We start from the raw sequence: 27,161 nt of genomic DNA, 5'->3' as shown, positions 1-27,161 counted from the left end.
AGCTAACAACCTTAGGAGGAAGTAAAATCCAGTCGACAAGGCTTACTTTTCTTGTTTCTTTACTGTATGTTTTTCCTCTTAATTTTTGTTGTAAAAAGATTAACAATTTACAAAGTTCAAACGTGCTGACGACAGGACCGCAGGAGCGTTACAACAGCTAGGAAGAGCACACCTTCCTGCCCTTCATGAGCCATCATGAACGGCATAAGCAGGGAGCGTAGCAGCAAAGAAAAACCCAGACAGAGCAGAGCAACCAACAAGAACAATGGTAAGGTACATAACAGATGACGGGAGGAGCTGGGGTGGAGCTGGGTTGCAAACGCCGGGAGAGGAAGCAACGAGGGAGGTCAGGCTAGAGCAGTTTAAATAGCGCGCTCTGAATGCAATTTCCCAATAGGAAGCGAGCACGGGGAGTCAGCTGAGCCATCAGCTGATCTCCTCGGTTTTGACAGCTATGCTGTTGCTGCTGATTTAGAGCTTGACGTCGTGGCCTGCCAGAACTAATGCTACGCTTGATTTTTGGATCCTGTGTTTTTTAAATCAGGCTTAATTTTTCACTTTTCTACCATGATAGTGAGCTAGACAGCTTTTTCATGTCCCCCGTGATGATATTCACGATTATGGAGATTCACCTTATTGTGGAATAAGAATAGAATGTTATATCGTCCCCTCCCGCCATCTTCTGTGTGATACACTGACTATGAATAAGTACCTCATACAAATGCATGCAGGTTGGCACAAAGAGACTCACAATAACTACATAAACTTGGAACTCGTTCCTCGTTCCTCAAACCAGTTCTTTAAGTTGTCAAAGAAATGTCTGCAGTGGGCCTCCCCCTTACACCATGCAGCACTAATGAGAAGTGGTGCCAGATCAAAAGAAGGCAGTTCTTGTCTTTACTAGGGCTGCTATTTGGCAAATGCATTTAAGGGTGGAACCAACCAGCCAGTTTATCCAGTCCGTTTCACCCAAGTTTCCTTTCATTGTCACACTGTCTGGAGAAATTCATCATGTCAGTCCTGCCTGATTGCCTCAGACTTCACAAGACAGTCAAGGAGCACTATTTGTCTCTAACTAAAGGTGCAGTGTGCAGAGTGACATACGTTTGGATTGATGATGTTGGAGAAAATCCACAATGCAAAACCAGGACCCTGGACAAAGAACCAACGGGAATCAAAGGTAAAATTTAATAATGGACACAGAGGGGCACTTTTTGGTAAATGTAGTTATTTTTAAAGGGCTTTAGGCAGGTGCATGTCTAGGTATTTGAAACATCAGGGGCTCAGCCCAGAAGGAAAATGATAAAAAAAAAAATGTTGTATGCTCTCAACTCAACCTTTATATACAGTGGTGTGAAAAAGTATTTGCCCCCTTCCTGCTTTCTTCTTTTTTTGCATGTTTGTCACACTTAAATGTTTCAGATCATCAAACACATTTTAATATAAGGCAAGGACAACACAATTAAACACAAAATGCAGTTTTTAAATGAAGTTTTCTTTTATTAAGGGGGGAAAAAAATCCAAATGTACATTGCCCTATGTGAAAAAGTATTTGCCCCCTAAACCTAATAACTGGTTGGGCCACCCTTAACAGCAGCAGCAACCATCAAGCGTTTGCGATAACTTGCAATGAGTCTTTGACAGCGCTGTGGAGGAATTTTGGCCCACTCCTCTTTGCACAGTCGTTGTAATTCAACCTTATTGGAGGGTTTTCGAGCATGAACCGCCTTTTTGAGGTCATGCCACAGCATCTTAATAGGATTCAGGTCAGGACTTTGACTAGGCCACTCCAAAGTCTTAATTTTGTTCTTCTTTAGCCATTCAGAGGTGGACTTGCTGGTGTGTTTTGGATCAGTATCCTGCTGCAGAACCCAAGTTCGCTTCAGCTTGAGGTCGCGAACAGATGGACAGACATTGTCCTTCAGGATTTGTTGGTAGACAGCAGAATTCATGGCTCCATTTATCACAGCAAGTCTTCCAGGCCCTGAAGCAGCAAAACAGCCCCAGACCATCACACTACCACCACCATATTCTACTGTTGGTACGATGTTCTTTTTCTGAAAAGCTGCGTTACTTTTACGCCAGATGTATTGGGACACACACCTTCCATAAAGTTCAACTTTTGTCTCGTCAGTCCACAAAGTATTCTCTCAAAAGTGTTGGGGATCATCAAGATGTTTCCTGGCAAACATTAGACGAGCTTTAATATTTTTTTGGCTCAGCAGTGGTTTCCGTCTTGGAACTCGGCCATGTAGGCCATTTTTGCCCAGTGTCTTTCTTATGGTAGAGTCATGAACATTGACCTTAATTGATGCAAGTGAGTCCTGCAGTTCTTTTGATGTTGTTCTGGGGTCTTTTGTGACCTCTTGGATGAGTCGTCGCTGCACTCTTGGCATCATTTTGGTGGGCCGGCCACTCCTGGGAAGGCTCATCACGGTGTTATGTATTTGCCATTTGTGGATTATGGCTCTCACTGTGGTCCTCTTGAGTCTCAAAGCTTTATTAATGGCTTTATAACCTTTTCCAGACTGATAGATCTCAATTGCTTTCTTTCTCATTTGTTCCTGAATTTCTTTGGTTTTCACCATGATGTCTTGCTTTTGAGGAGCTTCACTTTGTCAGGCAGGTCCAATTTAAGTGAATTCTGGATTGGGAACTGGTGTGGCAGTAATCAGGCCTGGGGGTGGCTAGAGAAATTGAACCTTGAAGTGATAAATCTTAGTTAAGTTATGTTTTAACTGGAGGGGCAAATACTTTTTCACACAGGGCCATGTAGGTTTGGATTTTTTTCTCCCTTTATAATACAAACCTTCATTTAAAAACTGCATTTTGTGTTTACTTGAGTTATCCTTGACTTATATTAAAATTTGTTTGATGATCTGAAACATTTAAGTGTGACAAACACGCAAAAAAAGAAGAAAGCAGGAAGGGGGCAAATACTTTTTCACACCACTGTATAAAGCACATTTAACATTTGTTGACCAAAGTGCTGTACAGGTTAATTACATATAATGCCATAATTACAAAAATTAATATAAATTCTAAGTAACATAAACTTGGTTAAAAGCCAGGGAGAAAAAGTGTGTTTTTAGGGAGGATTTAAAAACCTCAAATGATCCGGCAGATCGGATGTGCCAGGGCAAGTTATTCCAGAGCCTAGGGGCCGCCACCACAAAGGCTCGGTCACCTTTGGTTTTTAGTTTTGTTTCAGCGGTGACCAGTAACAGCTGATTGGAGGATCTCAGTGTCCTGGCGGGGGTGTGGATTTGAAGGAGCTCGGTCAAATACTGGGGGGCTAGGCCATTACAAGCTTTAAAAACAAACAGTAAAATTTTAAAATCTATTCTAAAAGCAACCGGGAGCCAGTGTAGCGATGCTAGTACAGGGGATATGTGGTCACGCTTGCATTTGCCGGTGAGGAGACGGGCAGCTGCGTTTTGTACCAGCTGCTCCATTGCACATGCACATTTTTTCATCATGCTTTACCTAAATAAACTGAATACACAGTTTATTATAGCAATAAATAGCTACCTGACTGCTGTGCTACTTATTCCCAGACATCTAAAGTTCCATTAAAGTTATTTCAGAGTAAAATTAACCATCAACCACATTTACTTTGGAAAGGTAATCTGATTACTGATTACTGCTTTAAAACGTAACTAAGTTAGATTACAGATTACTTGATTTTAAAAGTAACTACCGGTAAGTTAGATTACAAGTTCCTTCATTAGTTACATTCAGCAGCTGCTGACAACACCCCCGCAGCCTCAACATAAAAACGACAACCGGTTTTGCCAACACTCACTTTATTGGAAGTGCATTTTTAACAGGACGTCTGCTTCGTACCACCTGTTGGAACTTGCTCTGTAAGTTTGACTGCACTGCTGCGAATCCAAATGTTTCTTCAAATTTGACGTAGTGTTTTTGTAGCTAGATAGCACTTTGTTGCCACCAGCACAGAGTGTACAACAAACTTTAATATTGCCATCTTTAGCTGACACAAACTCAAAATAGTGAAGCACATCTCTCTCCTCCCTCCATTGTTGTTTATGTTTGTGTCTGCGTAGCCGATACGTGAACTGTCTACGTGCTGAAAACATGACTTGTCGCAGGCTGCGTGACTTCACTTCCAGAGACGCAAGAAGAAAGCAAATATATTTTCATTAAGGAAAATGACAAACATAGTAACGCACGGTGACTTGGATGAGTAACTTTAATCTGATTACCGGTTTGGAAATATTAACGCGTTAGATTACTCGTTACTGAAAAACGTGGTCAGATTGGAGTAACGCGTTACTAAGTAACATGCATCCCCAACTACCCTGACTGCAACCTGCCCACCATCTTCGTCTACCTCGAGGGAGAGATGAAGGCCCAGTTCATCGTGCCGCTGGTCTTTGGGGGCATGAACCTCAAAGTTGATGAGCTGGAGTGGAGGTTATGAGAGTCTGGCACAGTGAAGACCGACCTGGAGGAAAACTCCAAGAAGCAGATCGAAGCAGATCTAGAAGCCTCCAATGGTAGGCTTCTAGACGAGTTGGTCGCATTTGGTTCCTGTCCCTGCTGCACAGTTAAAACCTCATACGGGTGTTTGAATCTTGCCATATAACAACACCCAGTCCATCCATAGGGTAAAAATAAGTATGCTGTATTACCACAAACCCACCAAATCTCTTTAAAGCTCCCTATAGTTACATTAAGCGGAACTTGTTGATTCCTCACCATTAAGGTCTCATTCCGTCGCCCATCTGGCGCATGAAAAGTTACTGAATGCAGCCCTCTATCAATGCGCCGTCCCTGCATAGCAAATCGCATTATGTTACTGTCACATTCAGAAATTCCCATAAACATACCTACTCCCCCATGGGTATCATTCAAACAAAAACAAGCTTCTGCTTTCACAGTTTTTGTGTCCACTGGTTCAGGGAATGCTCTTGTGACATCCTCAATTTGATCGAGCAAATTCACATGTTGTTGTTGCCTCACCCAAAGACATGTGCCTTGGGGTCTAAATAGCCCTACTGATTTCAACATCCATGGTGCCTATTGTATGTACTGCAGCCATGACAGTGCATTAGATTGGCAGACGTGATTCAGTGGCTCAGGTACTGTTTCCATGACTGAAGGCCATGTGTTTGGTGTTGGAACTTACACACGGACAACCACGTCCAGTAGATGCCAGTCACAAACAAATGGGATTCAAGTGTTCTCCGATTACCAAGTCGGTGGGCTCTGGGGATGTCATAATAGATTCCTGTGTTGTATCTACAACCTCTCTCTCTAACAAAGATAACGTTGTTGTATTGTTAGTAACTTCTTCTACTGCTTCTCCTACTACCTGTGTTGTTGAATTATTGTCTACCCGTGTCGGCCCTTCCATTTTGCTGGAAGTTTCAGTTGTGAGATTCTATTTTCAGGCTGCACGGTGGGTAGTGGGTAGCACGGTCCCCTCACATAGAGAGGGTCCCGGGTTCGATTCCCGGGTCGGGTTCAGTTCCTTCTGTGTGGAGTTTGCATGTTCTCCCTGTGTAAGCGTGGGTTCTCTCCGGGTTCTCCGGCTTCCTCCCACAGTCCAAAGACATGCAGGATGGGGATAGGTTCATTGGTGACTCTAAATTGCCTGTAGGTGTGAATGTGAGCGTGAATGGTTGTTTGTCTCTATATGTTGGCCCTGTGATAGACTGGCATCCTGTTTGTCTCTACATGTCAGCCCTGTGATAGACTGGCGTCCTGTCCATGGTGTACCCTGCCTTCGCCCAATGAGAGCTGGGATCGGCTCCCCCCCCTACTGTAATATTGTGATCACATGTTGTGTCTCTGACAGACATTCCGGAGTGGGATGCTGCCTGGACTTCTGGACTGGAAGCCACTTTGGTCCCAGTGAGAATGTTTCGAGATCCTTTCACTCTCGACCCTGATAAACTGGTTCTGTGTGAAGTGCTGCACAGCAACCGTCTGCCCAAAGGTAACATATTACATACAGTCAAGAGGCCCATAGTCTGGTGTGCTGGGATGTCTGATTTTGAACTTTTGTTTTACTTTTTCTACACAGAAACCAATCAACGCTCACAGTGCACTAAAGTCATGGAGGAAGGTAGAGAGTTTCAGCCCTGGTTCGGGATGGAACAGGAGTACATGCTGTTGGGTTTGGATGGACGGCCCTTTGGTTGGCCTCCTGAGGGATGCCCAATAAGTGGTGATTAAAAACAGATATGTGAATATTGGCTTGAACTACAAAATATAATGTATGTTGAGAATAGCAGAGAAACATGTTATTCATTTCTAAAGTTTAAAATTCCTATAGTTTAAAATGTATTTCATACAGGGGAAACAGACTATATTCACAGGGAGGCAGGGAGCTTACGAGGGACAGGTGAAACACATCAGGGCAGGTAGGTAATCAACAGGAGAGGGTGAGTCAGGACAGCGGCAACAACAAGGACCAGGGCTGCGTTTCAAAAACAGTTTGAGTCGCCCTCGCTCACTTGCCCTAAGCACTTGCCCTCGGGGGAATCCCCGCCGCCATCATAAGGGCTGTTCCATTTCTCTGAACAGCTGAAGTGAACTCCGTGAGATCGACCCTTGAGGGCTGAGTGATCGAGTCAACAACGATGGTCACTCCAGAGCTGTATATCACCCAGAATGCATTGCAGTGGTGCACGAAAAATATGTCCATGCGGTAGTGATGTGACTTCCGAAACGGGCATGTCGGCGCGTCTCTGAAGTCCCGCATCGAAACATTTCGAAACGTTGGCTGCGTTTCAATAACAGTTTGAGTCGCCCTCGCTCACTTGCCCTCAGCCCTTGCTATGACGTCACACGGAGGCCACTTGGAGGGCGGAGGGAAAGAGGGCGGAGGGGGAGTGAAAGGGGTAAATGGAACACACCTGCCCTCGTTCACTAACAGCCCAGACAATCATGAATCAACCACACGTTGTTGGAATAGCGCTATACTGCCTATTCCAAATTACACAAAATATGCGGAGACTCATTTCATTGAGACGAAGACGTATTCTGCGCTTGATGGCAATACGTCGGCTTATTTACTTACACTTGTAAACGGTGGGATCTGCCATAAATCTGCAACAGACAGTCTAATTGCACAATTTAAGAAAATGAATTAAATTGAATTCATTTTCTACTTTCTTCTTCTTCCTTGGTGGTGAATAGACAGCAGACAATGGTGTTTGAGGTTCATTATCGCCACCGCATGGACATATTTTTCGTGCACCACTGCAATGCATTGTGGGTGATATACAGCTCTGAAGTGGCCATCGTTGTTCACTAGATCACTCAGCCCTCAAGGGTCGATCTCGCGGAGTTCACTTCAGCTGTTCAGGGAAATGGAACAGCCCTTATGATGGCGGCGGGGATTCCCCCGAGGGCAAGTGCTTAGGGCAAGTGAGCGAGGGCGACTCGTTATTGAAACGCAGCCAAACTGTTATTGAAACGCAGCCGTTGTGCCGAAAAGCGGTTCTGAAACGCCCATGTCACGTGACTGTAGTTCAGTGATTGAAGGAACGCCTCTGTTTCGAAACGGCTATTCCAAGACGGGCAGATCCTTTCAAATACTGGCAAGAGCGACGTGCTGTCTTCCCTAATTTGTACCAACTGACTAAGAAATGTTTAAGTGTCCCTGCAACAAGTGTACCCTGTGAAAGGATTTTTTCAAAAGCAGGGGAAGTGTTATCCAAAAAAAGAAACGGACTCAGCTCAAAAAGAGCTGAACAAATTTGATTATTGTAATGCATATAACAATGTGTTATTTATTTATTTTTAATGTTTCTTTAATTCAACCTGTATTCTACTTAAATTAAGGAAACCTAAGACCGGCTCATTTCATAGTGGCACATAATTAGGAGTTTTCTTTGGCCAGAGCATGTAGTTCACAGAAGTGGCCACTAGATGCCACTGTAGAGCCAGGTTTCATATTCGTTTCAAGGCTTCAACACATACTGAAACATCGCTTCGAACTGTTTCGAAGCTTCCCTTTGCCCATCACTACCATGCGGTGAACCTCAAAGTAATTTGAGCTGAAATCCTCAGCAGGTGTCTTTCAGACTTGGTAGTGAACACATGGAGATACAGGGAAAGAGAAGAAAGACCTTTTTGGGGGGAAATGGACAAACAAAGACATGTTGGGGGAGGAGTTTAAAATGTATTATGTCATAAGTGTGTTTTAATTGTTTTCTCACCAAAACTTGTTTTGTGTTTTTTATTCTCAGGGCATTGTGCTGTGGGCATTAACAAAGTTCACGGAAGAGACATTTGCATTTGTCACTACCAAGCCTGTCTCTATGCTGGTGTGAAGATCAGTGGTACCAATGCAGAACTATTAACCTGCCAGGTATCAACACATGTTTTGAACTGTTTTATTTCCAATATTAACCAACAAAATAGTAAAACGGTAGCTTGTACATGTGAGTTGAGATGAGGTTAAACTCTGCATCAGAGGGAAGTGAGCCTAACATGTTAACCAAAGTAAGCCTTTACAGTCATACTATCAGGTAAGCAAGAGGAAATTTATTTCTATAATTGATATAATAAATAATGTTTGCTGTATTTGTATTGGCAGATAATCAAAACAGGAAGCCTTCTGGATGATTGCCACGTGTATGGGCCCCCAGCTATGCTACGCAGTTTTCATAGTCACTATTAAAACCATAATTCAAATTCAGGAGGCAGCATAGGGCCCAAAATAATCATATCAGTGTCATAACTTCATATAGTGTCCCAACTTGTCAGACGCTTTGTCAGACGCCTTGGTGTCCCTTTGTAACACACTGGGTAGCCCACATGATTGATGTTGTGAATTCAAGTAAAACAACTCAAGGTTTGGAAAAGGTCATGGTTGGGCTGAAAATAGTAAACTAAAACATCAAATAACTCACCAACACTTTGGGACACAACTGGTCTCCTGGTTGAAAGTCCTGTGTTTGTGTGCGTCTCATACAGAAGATAGAAAGCTAGTAGTTTCTTGCGCAAGGCCAGCATTGTTTGGATCAACTTGTGTTGCATACAAGTTGTGTAAATGTGCAGGACGAGCAAAAGTTCACCTCCCATCATTGTTTTGGTGTGCTAGAGGTTATCGTATTTCGTCACACTACCGTCCTGCTGTCTCTGGTTCTGCAAACCCAGGGTGCTCCTGTAAATGGAGACGCCGCAAACGATCCGGGCATTGAGGGGTCTTCTCTCCATGATTCTCTGTGTAAAAAAGCCTTTTGTCTGTTTAGTGGGAGTTCCAGGTCGGCCCATGTGAAGGGATTGAAATGGGGGATCATTTGTGGATGGCTCGCTACATTCTGCACCGTGTCTGTGAAGACTTTGGGGTTATTGCCTCCTTGGATGTTAAACCTGTTGATGAAAAAAAAATGGCATCAGGCTGTCACGTCAACTTCAGCACCAAGGAGATGCGGAGCAAAGGAGGACTTCAGTAAGTCTAGACCACTGAGTAACACGCACCACATATCCAAAATACACCTGTGCTCTTGGTTGATAAATAAAATCTGTTCTCTGCAAAATTACAGGCACATCGAAGAGGCAATCAAAAAGCTGCACAAGTCTCACTTGCAGCACCTCCAAGTCTACGATCCACATCATGGTGCTGACAACAAGAGACGCCTCATCGGTCAATTGTATACCTCCAGTTTCCATGAATTCTCCTCAGGCGTAGGCTCTCGTACGGTTAGTGTCCGTATCCCGGGCCACGTCAGTCGGATGGGCTGCGGTTACTTTGAGGACAGGCGTCCTGCTGCCAACTGTGACCCCTACGTTGTGACGAGAGCCTTGGTTGAAACATGTCTGCTGGAACCCCCAAGGGAAGGATGAAGTGCATTACACTTAGGCTTGCTCCTGGGTGGTGATGGGAAAATAATGATTGTGTTTCTGCTCTATGTGGAAAGTGTCATGAGAACTTGTTTTGTGATATGATACTATACATAAATTGAATTGGATTGAATTGATGAGGTGAAGAATAAAACAAATAAAACAGATTGATTATAAATTTGCATCAGGTGTGTTTTTTCCCCTGCACATGTTAGGCCGAGTCAAGTTTACTGTGTTTGCACACTTTTTCACCAAGATAACAACTTGAGAGTGTAAAGTTACAGAGAACACGTCTGAATGGAACAGAGACACTGGCTCACAGAATTTATGGACGTATTTGCAATGTAGCATCGAGAGTTGTGGCAACATAAAAACAGACACTACAACTAATAATGAGAAAGAGCTATAAAAAAGGTGTTTAGAATATATGAAATTAAATATGACTGATATTTTCCGCAGTAGTTGTAGTCCTGTGTGTTAGATGTTCATGTTTTTTTGTTCTGTTCTGTTGTGTCCTGTTTTGTTTTATTGTCATAATTGCCATTATTTACTGACATTTTATTTATTGAACAACAAAAAACGTGCTATATTGTAATATATTTCGGTATATGTGAAATTACCTAAATTGGGATAGAAGAGTTTTGCCATATGTCCAGGCCTACTGTTAACCCATCATTTCTCTAATATGAATTAGTTGTTTTATTTGTCTATCTGTATATCCTATTATATAGTAGTGAAATGTATTCCATGTTCAGTGTCTGATTGTAATTAATCAAAGTGCTGAACTGTAAGCACTGTGTATCTTCGGTATGAAGGTGCTGTAAAAATGAACAAAAAATTATTATTGTGGTCAGTTCTGAATTACAATAGAACCACTAATGGCGCGGTGGGAATTATGGAAAGGAGAGGGAATATAAAACTAGAATGCTGATTCCTCCTCAGCGCTGCGCGTCTCTGCGCTGTGTGCCGTCAGCACTGAGTACCAGCTGGTGGTGCATGTGCTCCCCAGTAAATCTGCTCTGCGCTCGGAGCAGCATCACAGATCAGTCCGACTGGAGCAGGACGCGCACTCACTCCACACACCGATGGACCCTAGTTTGTTCCTGTTAATGGTCGGAATGAATGCATTTCTTCTCGTCCTTTCGGTCTGACATATGGCCGCGCGCAGGACCGGACCAGGCAATGAATAACGCGACCGGCTTGGCACTGGTAGGATCCGGCAGCAGGGAGGAGTTACCGGCGCACCGAGCTTTAACGGGCTGCGTCCTGGCGCTACTTATCATCTGGACGCTTTTTGGTAACTTCACGGTGTGCGCAGCCGTTTATCGCTTCCGGCATCTGCGCGCCAAAGTAACCAACATCTTCATCGTGTCTCTGGCTCTGTCGGACCTCCTGGTCGCCGCGCTGGTGATGCCGTGGAAAGCCGCGGCCGAGGTGGCTGGTTTCTGGCCGTTTGGAGGGTTCTGTAAGACCTGGCTGGCATGCGACATCATGTGCTCCACGGCCTCCATCCTCAACTTGTGCGTCATCAGCGTGGACCGATACTGGGCAATCTCCAGCCCCTTTCTCTACGAGAGGAGTATGAACAAGAAGGTGGCATCCGTGATGATCGGCGTCACCTGGACAGTCTCCGTGGTCATCTCCTTCGTTCCCGTGCAGCTGAACTGGCACCGCGCGGCCGGGGACGACTTTGCGCCTCGCGGTGAGAGTGTGGATGGGAGCTGCGACTCCAGCTTGAGCCGCGCCTACGCCATCTCCTCCTCTCTCATCAGCTTCTACATCCCCGTGGCCATCATGATCGTCACATACACGCGCATCTACCGGATAGCCCAGATGCAGATCCGGATGATATCCTCCCTGGAGCGGGCGGCGGAGCACGCGCAGAGTTGCCGCTTGGACGTACCTGAACTCTGTCCGCACCTGTGCACGGAAATAGGCACCAACTCGTACCAGTCTCACGCGAGTGTTCACCCGGACTCCCAGCACCCCAACCAGTCCCACCGGGAGCTCAACGTCTCCATCAGAAAAGAGACGAAAGTCCTGAAAACTCTGAGCATCATCATGGGTGTGTTTGTATGCTGCTGGTTGCCATTCTTCGTCCTGAACTGCGCACTGCCCTTCTGTCCCGGACCAAAGACCCCGGGGGCCCAGCGGGGGCCCTACTGCGTCAGTGAAAAAACCTTCGACGTCTTCGTGTGGATCGGCTGGAGCAATTCGTCCCTCAACCCGGTTATCTATGCATTCAACGCGGACTTCAGGGACGCCTTCCTGCGCCTGTTGCGCTGCCGCGGACGAGGCTGCTGGGCCGCGGTGAGCGCGGCGGTGGAGACGGCCATGGCGAGCAACGAGGCCGGACACCTGAAGCAGGAGAGCCCGCTGAGCGCGAAGCTGGACGTGTCCTGTGCCCGGAAGTTCAGGGGGAGCGAGGACAGCGGGAACACAACGGTGACCGTGTTTTATCACGGGGGGACAAACTCGGAGCAGGTGACGGACACCGAGGAGAGTAACGACCAAGACAGACTGACGCAGATACCCATATAAGTGACACCATTTATAACTGACACTTATTATCCCCACTTTTACCAAGAGCACATACATCTTTGGGGATAATTAAAGGTTGAGGAGGTGATTCTACTCTGAAACACTTTATATTATATTACTTGAAATCCTCATAACATACCGATAGCCATCAACATGAAATGCTCTGATCCTTCCAATCAAAAAAGTCAGGTGGAGAAAGTAATTGGATGGCCTGCCTGTCTGTCAGTGCTTCCTTCCTGATTGCACTCTGCCACGTGTCTGTGGTACTTCATAGCTCATTTTTGTTGACTTTGTAGTCTTTGTAAAAATGCTATTAATTCATATGAACACTAATTCTCCTGTTCACTAGCTGGACAAACAGGTCAAGATCTGGGTCAATGAAGCAAGCAAGGCCCAGCAGCTAGATAAGGAGAGAAGACTGAGTTTAACACAATTATTTCTGTAGGTAAATCAAGTTAAAACTCAAAAGGAAAGACATTTCTTCCCCCCCCTTTCATGCATCACATATTTGAGTCATCTTCTAAGAAACAAAAGGTCAACTAAACAGGGAAGCCAAAGGCTGACACCTGCAGGATGACCTGTAGCTTTCTCATTCATAGTTTTCTCAGTCTGTGTTTAGATTAGAATTGATGTCATACATGAGAAAACACCTTAAATTCAGATTACTGAATTAACATTACAACCTTCTCACATTTAAGTGGAAACAAGTAAAATATTTCACCCATTTTACTGGAGAAACACTGATTTAGATTTAGTGGTGTGGGTTTGGCACAGTGTGGCTTCCATTCGCCAGCATGGAGAGACAGCTATCAGAGGTCAGGATTTCTCTGACTCTCTAGAAATGGGATTATGTAACTAACACACATTAGCACCCGTCAGCTGTGCATCTTGTATGGATGCTCTGTGCACTCTGTTTTCCCCCTGAAAGAAACAAACATGAATAATTTGTAAAGGTTGTTCCTGTGAAAGATGCCCTGACCAGCGAGAACACAGAAGCTTTTACTCTCTGCAGATAACATCTGTTCATTTTTGTTTAATGAGAATTCCTTGTGAGGCTTGCATAGGAAAACCTGCATTACAGCCACAAGGAGCCACAAATCTAAATGGAGCCAGGATATGATTCCAACCTGAGCTGCAAATATTTTGTCGTTTGAGATAACATTTGTGTTACAGGATGTAAAAAAATAGTTCTTTTGGGAAATACACTTTTTTTCTCATGCTAAGAGATAGATTTAATGCCTCTCATATCTGACCGGTAGATATGAAGGTACAGTGAGCAGCAAGTTAGCTCTGCACAAAGATTCAAAACAGAAGAGAACAGCTAGAACCGGTTAGACCTACAATTACCCATGACACCTTCCGCTGATTGCAAAGACGTGTCACTTTGGAGAGGCATGATTCCAGTTAAGGTATTTATCTCAGTGATACCTGTTATGTCCTGTGTCTTGTATTACAAGATTGTATAGCAAAACCAATACCACGCTTTATGTGGGTTCGATGGGAGTCCTGGGAGGCAAGTGAGAAAAAAATAATTCTGATTTCAAATATTTTCTCTCACATTTCTAACTCAACATCAGCTGGAAAAACGCTGGAAAATTCCCCTTTCATCTGTGAAACATGTGAAAAATTGGTTTTGCAATTTGAAATACCGGTATCTGATTGATGTTAAAGCGCTGATTTCAACCAAAAGAGGCTGGAGCACACCTCTCCCAATAGGACTAAAAGCTAATACACCAGGTATTACTTCAGCCTCTTGTGGCTGAAATGAGTATTACAACCATAAACACACAAAAAAAATGTCCTACTCCAAAGCTTTTCTTGGCACCTGATCAGTGCCGTCGTATAGGGGGGAAAGGTGATGACAATTCTAAGGACCCACAGCCCGCTGGGGCCCACACACAGCCCCCAGTAGGTGGCAATGAATGGGTAGAGGGGCCCACACCGATATTCTTTCAGGGGGCCCAGAATTCCTAGCAACTGCCCTGCACCTGATTCACAGATAAACATTTTAACGAACTTTGAAAGATTATCCCGGCAACATTTTTTTTCACAAGAGAGAAAACATTTTTGGCCAGACTTAGAACATGGAACCAGAATTGTTTTGTATAATTTGACTATGTGACAGACTAGGTAGATATACTATGCGGGACTATTTCTAGGTCAGGAGCAGTTGCCAGGCAACCAGTGGAGGTTCAAGGACATTAAGGTTACACCCAGCTGAGAAATAGCCTAATTTTAACTGCATGGTGTCGACTCAACTCACCTCACCTCACTTTTGGTACCAGGTCCTTTTCTCTATTTTGTTTTCCAGTGCAGATAGTACTCCCTCAGTGTAGACGGGATCTTCATCTGCAACCAAACAGAGGAACGTCTGCACTTCCTCAATTGAACGGTGTTGTGTAAAAGATGTCCTAAAAATTGCAGCTTGGTTCTATAAAAGTGGCGGATTTGTGCATATGTCGCGCTGGTGATGATCCTCTCTGACCAATCAGTGGTCTGCAGTGTTTAAACTCCACCTTCTCAGCTCCCTTTGAACCTCCACTGAGCAATAAGTTATTATGCACAACATTTCTACAACATTTTCTAACGAAAACCCCAAAATAGTTGTGTCATTTTGAGCAGAGCCAGTCGTATCATGCAGTGGAAATGCGGGAATCAGAGGGGAAAATGAATTCTGTGATCAGATGGACCGCCATGCAGTAAGGCAGACCTGGATATACCACACGGCGTAGGCCTTTATTTTGTACCATACCAGACATCAGTGTCAAAATTGTTAGTTATGATGATATTGTGGTCATTGTTGATGTTCATTTTGTGAAAAGAAATGGGAGACTACCTGCAGTCTTATTACCCAATGTTTTTATCCTATGCACATGTGACCATTAGACTGTACCAAGGACATCACTGAGTGCTCTCTCATGCCTTCACAGTCACTACATCCACTATCCGTTATTAAAAGTAATGTTGAAGAAGATTCCAGAATGAATACATCTATTGTAGTTTTAGGTGTTTATTATTTAAAACGGCACAAAACATATCAGCTGGCCTACAAAAAGAGATCAACCAACTGTGTCCTCGGACAGAAAACAAAGGTCAGAGCAGGTTTGTTTAGTAAAACAAAGCAAACTCAATAAACACTAACACTAAATGGCATGTCTCTGGGAACCACAAATGTAATTGCATTACAGAAACCAGCCAGAGTGCTTGTTCTTTATTTCCCTACGAAGTGACGACATGCACCAACATCATCCACACCTGCTCATTGTGACTTTATACCTGAGATTGCAAAAATAATAGAAATAGAAAAATAAGCTTTGTTCCACGCTGTACGCATTCAACATAACTTGCTAGCAAAGGAGCTGTGTACAATAGTGGAGACGTTACCATCATTGACTGAATGCGTCATCTTATACGAACCAAAACATTAAAAAAGGTGAAGTCTTGCTCTTTAGACTTCCTTTGTAATGGAGGCCTTGTCTCTGTAGGGGGTGAGACACTGCAGGATGCTTCACAAACCCCCTAATATCCATTTTAACAGTCCATTCTACAAACCGCACCAACGTGTATCGAGCCACTGATCAACAGAGACAACCTGCCGCTTCCTGATCGCTGCCACAGTCAGTGATTGGTCAGAGACACGAGACGTAAACGGCATGTAAACGTAAACCTGGATAAACTAATGTACAGGTACGTAAACGACACCAGATTTCCAGAGGTGTTTAGCCTCCACTACAGCCCTTAATGACTATTAGGCACCAGTGATAACAGGTTTGTAGTTATTCTGATCAAGCAGGTGTGAAAACACAAGGATGGTACAGTGTGCTCTATAACTGTGCAGAGCAGAAACATGTGCAACCATTCGGTGTTCACTGTTTAATGGGCTTGTAACCTACATAGGACACTTATCAGCTGTACGTGACTGTATGTAAGAATAGTCACCATACCAAAGAGGATTAATAAAACATAGGTCAAATCCATTTTTAAAAATGTGTCTCCTATGTACGGCCGTGGTATGTAGGTTACTGAGGGAGAAAAGTCATCACTGAAGTGCGGTTCAGAGGGAAGTGTGTGGGGTCCTTCCTCTGAGGAATGATGAAGTGATTACACCATTCAATGTTAACTTGTTTCATTCCTCACCAAAAAGGAGCTGATTCCATCATTCGCCTGGGGAAACTTTTAATGGGCCCCACCTGCCCACGTGAATGTGTGAGAGTTAAATGTGCCCTCGAGGCTGCAAGCAGGACGGAGAAAGAGAGTTTCAGATAGAGCTGTTCATCCATCAGTTAGTCTACAGGCCTGCAAAGGTGCTCTCACGTCTCCTCTGAAGCCTCAGGACACAGGAAATACACAGAGTACTCCTGCATACTTCATTTGTCCTATTTTAACAAGGCAGTTTTATCAGAACAGCACCAACACAACAGAGAGATATCCTCATGTGAGTGTAACATGGAGACTGTCTCAGTCTGTCCTTGAAGATTTGGTCATCTCAGATTATTGTTATTTGAATGATTTTTAAAGGGACAGTGTGTAACATTTTAAGTAATTTATTAGCTAAAATCAATATCTTCATTCATAAATAGGACATAATAAGTGTATAATAATATAATAAGTGATGCATTCATATTAAAGATCCCGGACACTTTAGTCACATTTGTACTGTATGTTTGTTGTGTCTTGGTGTTAGCTGATGCTATATGCTACCACATAGTAAAGAAAGGCAACCAAAAATATGGCTAGTGATAGTACTAATTACGCCGGCCCAGCCGTGAAGTTTATGTCTTGGAATGTTAAAGGCCTCAATGGTCCTGTAAAAAGAGGTAGAATACTCTCTCATATTAAAAATATGAAAACAGATGTTGCGTTCCTCCAGGAAACGCATTTAAGAAGTTCAGACCAACTGCGTTTAAAGAAACACTGGGTGGGCCAAATATTTCATTCTAGTTTTAACAGTAAAGCAAGGGGAACAGCAATAATAATGCACAAAAAAATCCAATTTATCACTTCCAACTTCACTTCTGACCCACAAGGCCGGTATGTTATAGTATCAGGGACACTTTACCACACTCCCGTCTTAATGGTTAATATCTATGCTCCCAATTGGGACGACGTGGGATTTGTGCAAAGGGTTATCTCTCAGCTGCCTGACCTTGAAGCTAACCTGTTGATTTTGGGGGGAGACTTTAATTGCGTAATGGATCCTAACTTAGACAGGTCTAATCCCAAAGCGCAAACTCTCTCTAAAATGGCTAGTAGGTTCGCAGAATTTTTCAACCAGGCAGCTTGTGTGGATCCATGGCGGCATTTTAATCCCCATAGTAAGACATTTTCTTTTTTTTCAAATGTGCATCATACCTACTCTAGGATTGATTATTTTTTTATTGACCGAAGACTTTTGAATTCAGTAGAGACGGTTGAATACTCAGCCATTGTAGAGTCGGACCATGCCTCCATAGTAATGAATCTAATTTTTCGTCAAAACTACAGTAGTCGACCTCAATGGCGTTTTAATACCACACTACTGTCAGATAACACTTTCTGCACTTCAATTGAAATAGCCATAAATAGATTCCTGGAAACGAATAGAATTGATGATGTGTCCTCATCACTGCTGTGGGAAAGCTTGAAAGCTTTCCTTAGAGGAGAAATAATAGCATATTCTTCTTATATTAATAAGGAAAGAAAAAAACAAAAACAACAGTTGAGTGAAGCCATATTTGAACTAGACAAGAAAAACTCCACATCCCCAAATGCATCACTTCATAAGGAAAGAATAGCATTACAATCACAGTACAACCTAATATCTACATCTGAAACGGAACGACTTATTATGAGATCACGAGGGTTATATTATGAGCAGGGAGAAAAATCAGGACGCCTTTTGGCACATCAACTTAAGTCTAAGTCGGCGGCACAGATTATATCAGAAATTGAAGATGAAACAGGGAGGACCACAACAGACCCATTAAAAATTAATAATATTTTCAAAGATTTTTACTCTGATTTATATAGTTCAGAATCTTTAAAGGATTCAACACTGTTTGACAATTTTTTCAAAAATCTAGAAGTCCCTACCCTATCTTCTAATCAGAAGGAATGTCTGGATGAACCAGTTGAATTGAGGGAAGTAAGCTCTGCCATCTCAGCCATGCAAAATGGTAAGTCTCCAGGGCCTGATGGCTTCCCAATCGATTTTTATAAAAAAATTCTCTAAACAACTAGCCCCACTGCTTTTAGATATGTTTGATGATGCTCTGGCAAAAGGCAAACTACCTGAGTCTCTTAATGAAGCAACCATAACTCTTTTATTAAAACCTGGCAAGGATGCATCTAAGTGTGGGTCATATCGACCAATATCCCTTTTAAACACAGATATAAAAATCCTCTCCAAATTACTAGCTACGCGTCTGGAAAAATCACTGCCACATATCATATCACCTGCCCAAACAGGTTTTATTAAAAACAGGCATCTATTTTCAAACATAAGACACCTCATGAACGTGCTATACAGCCCCTCATCAACCAATGTTCCAGAAATTGTGGTGTCTTTAGATGCTTTAAAAGCATTTGATCGTGTAGAAATTGATTTCCTTTTCTATGTCCTAAAGAGGTTTGGTTTTGGCAAAACATTCCGCAAGTGGATTCAACTGCTTTACTCTTCTCCTTACGCCTCAGTTATCACAAATCACATCCGCTCTCAGAACTTTTCTCTGTCTAGGGGCACCAGACAGGGCTGCCCATTGAGCCCCTTACTATTCACACTTGCCATAGAACCACTAGCCCTAGCTCTCAAATCAACACCCTCAATAAGAGGTATCAGAAGATGGGGATTTGAATCTAAGCTGTCGTTGTATGCAGATGATCTATTGCTTTACTTATCAGATCCGTTGAATTCTATTAATACAATTATTTCAGTGTTGCAGAGGTTTGGTCAGATTTCTGGATATAAACTTAACCTAACGAAAAGTGAATGCTTACCCATAAATAAGCTAGCTATGCAAATCCCAGACCATGCTCTACCATTTCATATTTCTAGGTAAGGATTTAAATACTTAGGTATCAATATAACGCCCTCATTTAATAACCTCTTTGATGAAAATTTTGCTCCACTCATGTCTAAATTGAACTCAGATTTGCAAAGATGGGATGTTCTACATCTAACCATGGCAGGCAGAGTGAACTGCATTAAAATGAATGTTTTGCCAAATGTTTTATTTCTATTTCAATGCATTCCTAGTCTTTTTTCTGTAAACTTGACAAACTCATATCTAGATTCATATGGAAAGGTCAAATCCCTAGAATTAAGAAGGACTTCCTACAACGATCAAGGCTGGAAGGCGGGTTGGCTCTACCAAACTTCAGGGTTTACTATTGGGCAGCAAATTTCCACAAAATAGCATATTGGATTCAGTCTGCAGATACAGATTGGTGTGAAATGGAGAACATGTCATGCATATCATCATCTCTTCTTGCTCTTGTTTCATCCAACCTTCCAATGAAGATCTCCAGGTTTACGTCCAACCTTGTGGTAATATCTACATTAAAAATATGGGCTCAACTCAGAAAGCATCTTGGCTCGAGGGATACCCTTTTAGCTTATACTCCACTATGTAACAACCACAACTTCCTACCAGCCATCCTTGACCATATATTTATCACTTGGCATAGGAAAGGAATTAAGAGGTTTAGTGATCTATATATCAATGTATCCTTTTCTTGTTTTGAGGACTTGTGTTCCAAGTATGAGCTCCAGCAAAAGGACCTATTTCGCTATTTTCAAGCTCGCCAATTTGCTAGAAACCACAGCCCACAATTCCCCACACTCCCAAGTGAATCACTTTTGGAGTTAATATTTAAGGCTCCTTTTTCTCTGAAGGGTTTCACTACACACTGTTACGCAATTATTATGAAAAGGGACACTGTCAACTTGGACAAGATCAGAAATCACTGGGAGAACGAACTTGGAACTGAAATCTCAGAAGACACCTGGACCGGCGCTTTAAAGAAAGTGAACAGTAGCACGTCGTGTGCAAGACTAAGTCTCATTCAGTTCAAGGTTGTCCACCGCTTGCATTGGAGTAGAGCACAGATCTCTTCTATTTACCCAAACACTGACAGCAAATGTCTTAGATGTCACATTAATGTGGCAGATTTGACTCACATGTTTTGGTCATGCCATCTGATAGCATGTTTTTGGTCTGATATATTTGATGTGCTGTCAAAAGTCTTGGGAGTTACTTTACAGCCCTGTGCAATGACAGCATTATTTGGAGTACCAAACAAGGAATCACACTTAACCAAGAACCAACAGAACATTATAGCATTTGTCACTCTGCTGGCACGAAGGCAAATTTTACTTCTCTGGAAGTCAAGTGCACCACCTACTGTCTCTCAGTGGTTGAAGGATGTAATGTTATTTTTGCACTTGGAAAAGATCAAATTTGCTATTAGATGCTCAGACAAATTCCGAGTTGTTTGGGAACTCTTTCTATCATACTTTAGCGGCCTCCAAGAGCTCCCACAGGCATTGCAATAAATTAAAGATCCTGTGGGCTTAATCTTATAACCTCAACACAATGTATACTTTGTTGTCCATAAAGATCTCTGAAGGCAGGTTGAGCAATTTATTTACTGTTTTAATTTGTTTATTTTGACATCTAACTATGTCTACCAAACACACAAGCTAAGGTCCATTGTTGGTACAGCTTCTGTCATTTTATTCTTATTATCTATTTGATTATTTATTGTCTTGGTCCAGTCAGGGTGGGGGGAGGGTTTGGAGGGGGGGGGGGGGGGGGGGGGGGGGGCGGGGGTTAAATGTGTTCAAGTGTTAAAAAAGAAAAAAGAAAAATCTTTTGTAACCATACTGTCAATTTATGGATGCTGATCCCTGATTGTTCAATAAAAAGAGTTATAAAAAAAAAAAAAAGAGACACAACATGTGATCACAATATTACAGTAGGGGGGGGGGGGGGAGCCAATCACAGCTGTCATTGGGCGAAGGCAGGGTACACCTTGGACAGGACGCCAGCCTATCACAGGGCCAACATGTAGAGACAAACAACCATTCACACTCACATTCACACCTACAGGCAATTTAGAGTCATCAATGAACCTATCCCCATCCTGCATGTCTTTGGACTGTGGGAGGAAGCCAGAGAACCCGGAGAGAACCCGCGCTTACACGGGGAGAACATGCAAACTTCCCGGCCCCACCCGGGAATCGAACCCGGGACTCTCTTGCTGTGAGGCGAGAGCGCTACCCACTACACCACCGTGCAGCCTCTTTTGAGATCTATATAATATTACCACTAACCTACTGATTTTTCATTTCCATGTTTCTTTGATCTCAAGACCACAAATCTTATATTATTTTATTTAAAATTATATCAAGTTAATAATCAAGCTATCAAGTTAATTTATTCACTTGTAAAGTAGATAGTGGTCATTTTAGGCCATTAACAAGCATGTACACTTTATTTTACTTAATTCACATATGCCTATAAAAAGTGAATTATTTATGGAAAGACTTCAGTAAGAAGAAGTAAACATCTCCAGACACGTGTGACCGGTGGAGCTGGGAGTGCACAGCTGGCTGCCGGTTCTCATTCCTGCTGCTGTGTGAAGCAGTTGAATTATTAGTGAACGCGTCTCACGGTGTCCATCTAACCCCTAAAAATAGATCAGAGACACACAGACAAACAGAGTAGTCATGGGTTGAGTCTTACTGGTCAGGGTATAAAGATATTAAGAGGAAATCAGAATCTACTCACTAAGTCGTATGAGAGGATTTGAGTTTCATAAAATGACACTAAAAGCTTTATGTAAAAGTGCACTTCATGAGAAATGCAAATCACACTGTGATTCATGAAATTAGATCGCAGCATAAAGAACTGACCATTGTCACTAACTATGATATGTTGGGTGAATTACAACCACAGAACATTTACTTATTAATAATAATAATAATAATAACAATACTAATACATTTTATTAGAGGGTGTCTTTCAGGACACCCAAGTTCACCTTACAATGCAATATATAAAAATAAAAAAAGTAAAAATACACTCAAAAGGTAAAAATAGCAAAAACATGACAGGTAGAGCAATAAAGACAAATTAGACAAGAGACGTGTGGCGGACAGACATACATGATTAAAAACAGTAATACTGAGATAAAAGGAAAACACAGTGATGTCACATTGACAGGCCAGTGTGAACAGGTGAGTGTTGAGGTTGGTTGGCAAAAGACTATTCGACTGCAGCCACTGTTCGCTATTCATCATCCTGTGGGTTTTTTCTCATGCTCTGTTTTGAGCTGAAACCTTGTTTCAAGGGGTTTAGTAGCTGTGAAGGTACAGCGCTTTATTTTGAATACTGCACAATTACTTTGATATGACTTGACTGACGTCAGTGTTTGTTTATGGTTTGCAAGGTGGAGCCGCCAGCATCAACACTTAATAAACCGCACGGTCTCAGCCACGATCGTAACCATCCGTGTATCCGACTCGTCCCTCGCATTGACCCAACAAAATCAACCATCCACACGATATATATATATACAGTATATGCAATATACTGTTCATATATAAATATGGGCTTGAAGGAGGGACTTATACAATTTATCTTTGAGTATAAACAATGTACAATATGGGCATGGTATGTACAGTAGGTATAGAGGAAGTGCAGCAGTGTACAGTGCAAGAATGAGCCAAAGCAATGAGAGACTGTAAGAGGTCAAGATTGACATTTTAATGCACAATTTATAACATCCAGGAGTTGTGTGTCAGGTTTATTATTATGAAAAGGTTTGACACATTTCAGAAGTGAATTCTAAGAGAACAGCCTGCTACTGGTAATGCAAATATCCATTACTACAAATAATGAATGTGCTTTTAACACTTTTTAGAAGTGTTCCACAGCATGGAGCATAGCAAAGCTGACATTGTAAAGCTGAAATGTGACTTTCACTTCTCAGAGGCATTTTTCCATTCATCATAACTTGATTTGGTGGGGCGGGGGGAGATTTTTTTTTTTTTGCTCTGATTTGTTAGTACTTTAGGGAGTGCCTTCAAGCACTTTTTTTTACACAGCTCCCTTTAACTTAAAAATGGACAAAAGTTTTGATAGCACGACACAAACTCCCGGGGCCGCTACGCTCACTTCCGTCCTCTGTTCGGCGAATTATAGTCCACGTGGGGACGTGCGAAACAGCCCGCCAGCAGTCAGAACTGACCAAAATTGATTTCAACGTTCTTTTTAATTTTTGAAGTTCCTGTGGATTGTCTGTTTTTATCTCCGGTCCAATCCCTTCACTGGGAAAGGGGATAGGACATTTTAGCAGAATCCTCAGTCTTCACACCTGGCTCCAGCTCACCTCCACAGCTTTCAACTTTGGTTTTATTGACAATTTTAATCTGTTCTGGGACCGTCCTTCCCTCTTCCAACCGGACGGTATTCACCCCAACTTGCTAGGTAGTCACCTGCTAACAGCTAACATACAGCACACCGTTCAGGTTCAATCACATACACCTGCATGACTGTTTACCCAACACGCCCCCTCCCCGGAACATCCTGCAGCTCCACCAACCCACAGCACTATTCCCCCCGCTGGCTCCCCCTGCAGGCCACACCCGTCACTAACCCTCTCACCAGAAATCCAACCCATACAAACCATAATCACCCACAGAGCCTCCATCAGTATTCCCTCACAACGTCATCACAACAAACCACACGTGAATCTCTCCAACCTCCGTCCTCTCCCTCAGTCCTCCCAACCAACCCAAAAACAATGACACCTGAAAATGGCTCTGCTCAACACACGTTCACTCAGCAATAAAACTCTGAATGAATTCATCACTGACAATTAACTGGACTTCTTCTGCATCACTGAAACCTGGCAAAAACCCCTGGACTATTTTTCACTTAACCAGATCACACCCACAGGATTCACCTACATGGACAAACCCCGCCTTGAAGGGCGGGGAGGTGGTATTGCTGCCATCCACAGAAAGGACATCAAAATCACCACCATCTCCACCCCAGCCGCCCCGTCCTTTGAACATCCCACCAAACATTAGACGTCTGATAGACGTCCAGATCATGTCTATATTGCGTCCGTCGGTCCAAGACCAATTCTGGACCACTACACGACGTGCAAACTAGGTCTGCTATTTGGACGTCTAATCATGACCCCACTTGGACGTCAATATGCAGTTGAACATTTGAACGTCGGGCTAGGTCACTTATTTCGACGTCTAAGACAGGTGCAGGTAATTGACATGATGTAATTTATTTATTTACATTATTATTATTATTATTATTATTATTATTATTATTATTATTATTATTATTATTATCATAGTAGTAGTAGTAGTATGGTATGTTACAGTCAACGCCATTGTGAGTGGCTGAGGCATTGCGTCATCAACGTACATCATAAGAGCCACTCCCATTGGCCCAGGTGTTTCTCTACGGTGAAAGCGAATGGCCACTCGGCTCTGTGTTCGACCTCAACAACAACCACACAGCAATCCGAAGCGTCGTCCCCTAAATTGCAGGTAAGTTCGGTCAGCACATAGACCCATAAGTTAATTTAATGTTCATTTATGCATTTATAGCGTTTGCCGTTTTAGCTTTATGCCTCAAACCTGTTGTTGCTACAATTAGCATTACATCTGCTAACGTTAGCTTTTGAACACGACCAATTTTGTTTAACTTACAACGAAACCGGCGAAAAATAAATACATGGAGTGAAGCGCTGGAGCCGTGGGCCATTACACGACCGTTATCGGCAACAGGCCTCCAGTGTTAACGAGCAGGAGGGCCATTGTGTTGAGCTGGGGAGCGGCCGGGTGTTAGCAGCGGATGCTAACCGCTAACGCTAGTCGAAGTTGGCATCGAGCTACCTCACAACACAGCCATCTTTCTTGTTACCGGTCGAGGCTTTATTTGTCGGTGACAGCCGGTTATGGGTCCGCGGCTCCAGCGCTTATTTCTTTTTCTTTGACGTGCTGCTGCTGAGATAGACAGAGAGAGAGAGATTAGCACTTGCTAACACCCGGGACAGCTAATGGGGCTAGCCAATATACAGGCGGGGGGAGGGGGCGCTTCAGACACAGCCACGTGGGGGTTTGCAGCCAAATGCTTAACAATTTAGTGCAGTGGAGTACTGTATTGTAAAGTTTTAGTAAGGTGTTTCTAAATCCTTTTTTCTTATCCTTTTGTCAGGTGGTGTTTGGTCCTCATTTGAAGGAATTTTGGAAGCCACCTAAACAAGGTACAGAGTGACCTCATGCTCCTTTGCACACACCCTAACCCTTTTGCTTACAGATATGCAGACTTGGTGTATGACTGCCGTTTGCCTTTACATATTTCTTATCATTTGTCTTTATCTACTTGCAGATGGAGTCATGCAGTTCGACAGTCAGGCCACAGAGGACCAAATGGAGCCATGCATGCCCCGCAAAGGAGTGGAGGGGGGGGCTTCACCGCCACTCAAGACTAATTTTGTGATTTACATGTTCTACACTGTAGTTGCTGTTCTCAGTGTTCATAGGGTTATTTTATATACAGTATATATTTTATATTCTTATCATTTTTATAGTCAGAGTACTTGTATTTTACCTTTTATTTTTATTTTTTATATACACGTTTGTATATACTGCCTGCTGTTGTATTGTCAACTGACGTCTGGAAAATAAAAATGGGTGACAAAACAGTCAGGATTTGATTGTGATTTATTATAACGTGACTGTAGAAACGTGTCCAGAAGGTAGGAACCTGTTTTCCTGTACCAGCTAATTTTACTGTAGCGTCATTTGGTTATGCATAGGAACTAAACCAGTAAAAAAAAATATATATATAAATAAATAATATAAATAATAATAAGAATAATAAAAATCCGTTCAATTTCAATAGGGCTTCGCAGCCCGACGTTGTCGGCGCTCGGGCCCTAATGAGTTATAATTTGACGTAGAAAAGACGTCCACAACGACCATATTTGGACTAGAAATAGCTCCTGCACGGCGGTACTGTGGACGTCATAGATGGACGTCAAGTATACGTTGAAAGAAAGACGTCGTCTGGAGTAACAGTCTGCACCTTGAGGTGACCAAAATTAGACGTGCAAAAATGACTTGGAAAAGACGTCGTTTGGACGTCTCATTGCGCAGTGGGATCTTGCCCTCAAACTCCCTGGTCCTACTCCACTTGTCACTGCCATCATCTACCGCCCTCCCCAACCAAATCCCACCTTTCTCTCAGACTTCACGGATTTTCTCACCCAGCTCTGCGCCATCTCACCCTCTGTCCTCCTCCTCTGAGATTTTAATCTTCACATCAACGACACCAACTGCAAACCTGCCACTGAATTCCTGGAACTGTTACACTGCTTCAACTTCGCACAGCATATCAACTTCCCCACCCACTCCCATGGTCACATCCTCGATCTGGTCTGCTCCACTGGACTCACACTAAACCATCTCTCCAGCATCAACCTCCACATCTCCGACCATCTCGCCATCATCATCGACCTCAACATCCCCATCCCTATCCCAAAAGATAAACGCAAAATCTCATCCAGAAATATCAAGTCCATCAACCCCTCAGCCCTCTCAGCCTCTCTCACCGGTGCATTATCCATCTCTCCTCCCCCCTTGTCTGATGATCCCAACAACCTTGTGGACTACTACAACAACACTCTTTCCTCCTGTCTCAATCTACTGGCTCCCACTAAAACTAAAACACCTTCACCCACTCAGCTCCCTGGTACACCCCTGAACTCCATCACATGAAATC

The 27,161-nt window shown here is 43.0% G+C and overlaps 1 protein-coding gene, 1 long non-coding RNA gene and 1 pseudogene across 3 annotated transcripts; all 3 read left to right on the top strand.

Annotated features, from left to right (window-relative positions):
• The first annotated feature begins 1,005 nt into the window (after positions 1-1,005).
• On the top strand, positions 1,006-9,983 carry LOC311010446 (glutamine synthetase-like). The gene is made up of 6 exons (XM_084004936.1): positions 1,006-1,180; positions 5,825-5,965; positions 6,053-6,196; positions 8,226-8,347; positions 9,234-9,433; positions 9,528-9,983. Exons 1-6 carry the CDS (start codon positions 1,012-1,014, stop codon positions 9,826-9,828), a joined length of 1,077 nt encoding a protein of 358 aa, XP_083861062.1. The 5' UTR covers positions 1,006-1,011; the 3' UTR covers positions 9,829-9,983.
• A 1,024-nt stretch (positions 9,984-11,007) lies between these two features.
• Positions 11,008-12,366, top strand: LOC311010791 (D(1) dopamine receptor pseudogene; annotated as a pseudogene). Its single transcript has one exon. The product of its transcript is annotated as a D(1) dopamine receptor pseudogene (transcript).
• Positions 12,367-24,777: 12,411 nt separating this feature from the next.
• On the top strand, positions 24,778-26,082 carry LOC311010693. The gene is made up of 3 exons (XR_014596820.1): positions 24,778-24,922; positions 25,593-25,641; positions 25,767-26,082. It is a non-coding gene; the product is annotated as an uncharacterized lncRNA (long non-coding RNA).
• The last annotated feature ends 1,079 nt before the right edge of the window (positions 26,083-27,161 follow it).

This window comes from Eutrigla gurnardus (genome assembly GCF_963514095.1).
Source record: "Eutrigla gurnardus genome assembly, chromosome: 3".
NCBI lineage: Eukaryota > Metazoa > Chordata > Actinopteri > Perciformes > Triglidae > Eutrigla > Eutrigla gurnardus.
This window is presented reverse-complemented; position numbering and strand designations above follow the sequence as displayed.